Source organism: Cucurbita pepo, chromosome LG05 (genome assembly GCF_002806865.2).
Source record: "Cucurbita pepo subsp. pepo cultivar mu-cu-16 chromosome LG05, ASM280686v2, whole genome shotgun sequence".
Lineage (NCBI taxonomy): Eukaryota > Viridiplantae > Streptophyta > Magnoliopsida > Cucurbitales > Cucurbitaceae > Cucurbita > Cucurbita pepo.
This window is the reverse complement of record NC_036642.1, coordinates 1,434,020-1,440,019: the sequence shown is the minus strand read 5'-3', so window position 1 is coordinate 1,440,019 and position 6,000 is coordinate 1,434,020. Positions and strand designations below refer to the sequence as shown.

Here is a 6,000-nt window from a genome sequence, read left to right as displayed (position 1 = left end):
CCCCCCCCCCCCCCTCATTTTTACCATATTACCCTTCTCGTGGCCACTTATAGCCACTTATATTAATGCCTCGGTACATAAAATATGCATGATATTATAGTTTCTATGATTAAACCCATCGAAAAAGTATTTACATGTTGTCAACGTAGCTAGTAACTTTCAATTCTCTTAAATTTTTTTAGAGTTTGAACTCATTTATTTATTTCAATAATTTTTTTTTTTTTGTAAAAACAAAAAGAGATTTCAATTATTATAAACATTGTGGGCGTTGAAAATAAATACAACTATACATTGATTGCAATAAATGATAGTTTGGAAAATATCAATTTTGGGGAAGAAAAATTATGGTCAAAATTAGTTTCGGAATTGCATTGATGAAGTAAAAGAAAAATAATTAAATATCAACTAAAATAATTGAAATTGTGGACCCCATTCAATCAAAAAGAATTATACATTTTTGAGGGAACTAAAAAACATATGTTTATTGGTTACATGACTGAATTATTACTATTATTATTATTTTAACCTATGATTTTTAACAATATGGTCAATTGGTCAATTGGGTTGGTACATTAGGAGAAACCACTATATTTCATTTTTCAAATATCATTAAATAAAATTATATATATTTTTTTCCAAAGTATATGATGTTTGTTGTAACTTCCACTTCGAAGGTTAGGAATTGTAGAGCATTTGACCAACTTCACTTGCGCTTGGAAGGTGTATTAATTTTTCATAAGATAATTATTTTTATACAATTCCACACCAAACATTAGTTTGGACTCTTTCAGAGAGAAATAATTTTAGTTGGTAAGGAAACTTTATATTAAAATTTTTATGTGCAAAAATAATAATTAATGTTCATTCAATGGTTTTGGTGAAGAAAATATTGCACCTAATATAAAGGGTAGAAAAATAAAAGGTTAAAAATAAAATTAAATAATATACTTTAATCATATCCACTAAGTTGAATTTTTAAATGGACATTTAGCTCCTAATTGAAAAATAAGATTGTTTAAGAAGATAATTTATTGTGATTGATAAATCCATTAAGAAGATAATTACACAAAAACTTAGAAACATTTATTGTGATTCAAATGGATGTTATTTATCACATTCAAGTTCAACCAATTTGTAAGGTATAACAAATCATGAAATTTGACCAAATTAAGGCTGATTGGATGATCTAATCTTGCATAATTAACAAGAAAAAAAAAACATTTTCTTTATATAGGTTGGAAGTTTATGGTTTGTAAATAATTAGGTTGTTGTTGGATCTATCTCAAGAACTCCAAACACTAGAAGTCTGTCTTATACAATGCCAAATTTTGACATGACATTTCATGCTTTTCGACATTGAACATTATATTTCCTTGTTTTTCTATGATCCCATTATTATCATTATTACATCTTATCCTTTTGTTGAAAAAAACTCTTGTAACGGTCCTAGCCCACTCCACTGCTAGCAAATATTGTCTTTTTTGGGCTCTTTCTTCCTATTAAAGTTTTTAAGACACATTTACTACGAAGATGCTTCCACACACCTTATAAAGAATGTTTCGTTCCCTTCTCCAAGGGACGTGGGATCTCTCAATCCACCCTCCTTCAGGACCCAGCGTCTTCACTAGCATATTTCTCGGTGTCCCCAAACCTACTATTAGCAGATATTGTTCTCTTTGGATTTTCCTTTTCAGGCTTCCCGTCAAGGTTTTTATAAACGTGTCTACTAAGAAGAGATTTCCACACTCTTATAAAAAATGTTTCGTCCCCCTCTCTAACCGAGGTGGGATCTCACAATCCACTTAAAAAAAAACATTTTCTTTATATAGGTTGGAAGTTTATGGTTTGTAAATAATTAGGTTGTTGTTGGATCTATCTCAAGAACTCCAAACACTAGAAGTCTGTCTTATACAATGCCAAATTTTGACATGACATTTCATGCTTTTCGACATTGAACATTATATTTCCTTGTTTTTCTATGATCCCATTATTATCATTATTACATCTTATCCTTTTGTTGAAAAAAACTCTTGTAACGGTCCTAGCCCACTCCACCGCTAGTAAATATTGTCTTTTTTGGGCTCTTCCTTCCTATTAAAGTTTTTAAGACACGTTTACTACGAAGATGTTTCCACATACCTTATAAAGAATGTTTCGTTCCCTTCTCCAAGGGATGTGGGATCTCTCAATCCACATTCCTTCAGGACCCAGCGTCTTCACTAGCATATTGTCCGGTGTCTGGCTTTGGCCCCAAACCTACTATTAGCAGATATTGTTCTCTTTGGATTTTCCTTTTCGGGCTTCCCGTCAAGGTTTTTATAAACGTGTCTACTAAGAAGAGATTTCCACACCCTTATAAAAAATGTTTCGTTCCCCTCTCCAACCGAGGTGGGATCTCACAATCCACTTTCATTTGGGGCCCAACATCTTCATTGTCACTCGTTCCTCTCTCCAATTAATATGGGGTCTCACACATGTTCTATTAATTACGTTTTCTTTCTTATGTCATAATTCCACGTGGAATTCTTATCAGCATAAATAAGGAAGCATTATAAACTTCAATGTAAAATCATAATAATTTAAATAATTTTGAAGACAAAGACTAATTTACACTTTTTTTTATTTATTTATTGAAAATAAACTAAAAAAAAGTACAACCCCAAAGGAAGAAGTTCAAAAGAAAAACAAGCAAAGGAGATAAATTAGAAAAGCGCAAAGCAAATTACAACATTTTTCTTTTCCAACAAAAACCAAGGAAAAAAGCACCACACAAACAACAAACCTTAAACGACAACTGAACTTAAGCATAGTCATCAGACACTGGAACAGAGGCATAAGACCCAATAAAGACGTCACCGTAGATAAGCCCAGCAAGCCCACCACCAATAAGTGGGCCGACCCAGTAGATCCAAATCTGAGAGAAGTCTCCACTGACAACAGCTGGGCCGAATGAACGGGCTGGGTTCATGGACCCACCGCTAAATGGGCCGGCAGCAAGGATGTTGGCACCAACTATGAACCCAATAGCAATTGGGGCAATGGTCCCAAGAGAGCCCTTTTTAGGGTCTGCGGCTGTAGCGTAAACTGTGTACACCAAACCGAAGGTGATTATGATCTCGAACACTACACCTTCAATTGCTCCCAATCCCGCTGCCACGCCGTGGGTCGGGATGCTCTGTAATACACCACGATTTATAATTAATATTTTAAAAAATATTAAAATAATCATAAGAGTTAGTTTAAGAAATTAGTTACCTTGCCGTTGGTAACGAACTGGAGGAGGAGGCAGGCAACAATGGAGCCAAGCGACTGGGCGATCCAGTAGAACAAACCGGTCAAGATGGTGATGTTGCCGCCGATTGCCAACCCAAAGGTCACCGCGGGGTTGAGATGGCCACCGGAGATGTTCGCTGCCATCGACACCCCGACAAAGAGAGCGAATGCATGAGCCACAGCCACGGCCACCAGACCTGGTGGATCCAACGCCGCATCGGACGTCAACTTACCTACACTCATCAACATTAGGACTCAAATTAGAGTTGACCATTATTTATTCATATGTTTCTAACACATTGGAAGAAAAAGAGGACTGACCGTAGGCGATGGCGGAGCCGACGCCGGCGAAGACAAAAAGGAGAGTGGCAATGAACTCAGAGAGATAAGCTTTAAGAGAGGCCGCACTGAAGGAATCAGCGGGGGAACCAACAGCCAACTTCACCATTTTCAAAGTTTGGAGAGAGAGAAGTTAGAAGAAGACGATGATGAGTCAGCCGGAGCTCAGGGGTGGTCTCAGAGCTTGGTGGCTATGGGGTTTTTATAAGACCGAAGCAACGTCGTTTTGGAATAATTTGACACATTTTGTTTTTCTTTTTTTGGGATGGCCAGTGAGAGTTAATTTTGTGGTTGAAAACGATGAGAGAGAGAATTGGCACGGTGCCGACCAAACCGCCCTTTTTCTTTTTCTTTTTCTTTTTCTGATTTTTTCAATTTTTATCCAACATTATAAATAGAGCTAACTACATTATTGTTGAGTTGTTTGAAATAATATTATAGACTAAAAAAATAAAATAAAGCCAAATAGAAAATACATATTCTAAATTTTGACCAAATTCAAAATTATAAAGAAGTTAAACTTGAATCCTAGAGGGTTAAATTGGTAATTTAAAGGGGTTTTTTTTTTCTTTTTTTTTTTTTCCTCCAAAATTGAAGTTCTGGTTGGCATTAAAAGAATGGCAATGATGGGGTTGGGACGTCTGCCAGCTTTATTGGGCATTAAAAAAAAAAGTAAAGTTGAAACATTTGCGTCTTATTTTAGAGGAAGAGATTGGAATGTTCTAAGGGATTAGGAATTTATAGAGTAAGACAACTCTCATTGTTTCATATTTTAATTGCGTTTAGTATAAATAATCCCAAGGAGTTTGGTTTTCCAAATATAAATTAAACATTTCCTTCACTGTTTGACCTTAATTTATTTTCTTAAAAACTACATAATCATAATCCATTATTAAAAATTTTAAATCGTGTAATCCACTCCATTACAATTAATTATGTTTATTTTAGCTACTAAATTTATCAAAAAAATCATTTTTTTTATATTAATATCATGTATTTTTCCAAATTTAAATTAAATAAAAATGAAGGGTATTTTAATTCTATAGCATGTTTTTTTAATTAATTAGAACTATAAAAGTGCATTCTCATAATTATACTGATTTGAAATACTTTCCCAGAAAAGCCAGCATTTTATTTTTAAACAAATGGAAGAGAATCCACGTGGAATGCTCCACGTTGGAGGAGACGTTTTATTTAAATAAAGTTTTGATATTTCCATTTTCGCCCTCCTTTTTTTATTTTTTCAAAAGTGCGTCCAAGACAAAATTATGCTCCATCCACTTACATATATAACTACGTCGGAATGAAATTTATATTTATCGGATATACTTTCGAAATTGAAATGGTAATAAAATAAGTTTTTATTTAATTCATTTAAAATTTGAAAATATGAGATATTGACACGTTGACATTTGAGACCAATCCAATATTATGATGTGAATTCCACGTAGGATCCATTAAGAGTTTTAAGCTTCCCTTTTTTTTTTAATTTAATAAAACAAATAATATAATTGAAGGATAATAATAATTATTCCACCATCAAATGACAGGCAATAATAATATATTTAAAAGTGGTCGGCTTTAAATTTATTCATGATCAATTATTTCCTCCAAGCATATGTTATCAAATAAGCACAATCCAACTACTACATCCAATAATTAATAATAATCATAATAATAATAATAATAATAATTTTGAGAAGAAATTTTATCTTTTACCGATTCCTGTGGGAACTTTTTTAAAGGGTTATTTAATTTTATAATTTTGTTTTTTGGTTATATTAATTTAATAATTCCATAACATTGAAATTTTAATGAAATTGACTGTGGTTTAATATTCGTATATGTAAAATTTTTGTGCTCCTTAAAAACCTTAGCCATCATTAATAAATTATAATTTGTATTAAAAAAAACGTACATGTCACTGCTAGATATGCATTCTATACCACATGATGTATTGAACTTCGAGTCTAATACAAAACTCAAGAACATGTGGCTCAAAATTTTTGTTCATTATAATACAAAAGTTTAATGGGTAGGATAACAAAAAAAAAATATATATTTATGAAATTTTAAAAATTTTGTGATGAAGTTAATCAAATTGATTAATTAATTTTTTTAAAAATTTTTTGTTCCTATTTCAATTAAATCTTTATTTCTCTAATAAAATTATGCCGTAAAACTTAAAAAGTGATTTTTTTTTTTTAAAAGAATAATTTAATGATGATATTAACGTCTATTTTCTTCGAATTTTAAAGCATAAATGATGATGATTTAGACGACTAATATTTATAATTGGCCAGTTTTATTTTAAGAGAATAACTATTCAAATGTTTCAAATTATTTAATTGGAGAGAAAGTATCCACCAATACAAAATTGATAAGAGC

At 32.0% G+C, this 6,000-nt stretch overlaps 1 protein-coding gene across 1 annotated transcript; it reads right to left on the bottom strand.

Moving 5' to 3' along the window:
• Window positions 1–2,672: 2,672 nt before the first annotated feature.
• LOC111794834 (probable aquaporin TIP2-2) lies at window positions 2,673–3,851 on the bottom strand. Its single transcript, XM_023676996.1, has 3 exons — window positions 3,595–3,851; window positions 3,256–3,506; window positions 2,673–3,175 (listed from the first exon to the last, which is right to left on the bottom strand). Exons 1-3 carry the CDS (start codon window positions 3,719–3,721, stop codon window positions 2,801–2,803), a joined length of 753 nt encoding a protein of 250 aa, XP_023532764.1. The 5' UTR covers window positions 3,722–3,851; the 3' UTR covers window positions 2,673–2,800.
• Between the last annotated feature and the right edge of the window lie 2,149 nt (window positions 3,852–6,000).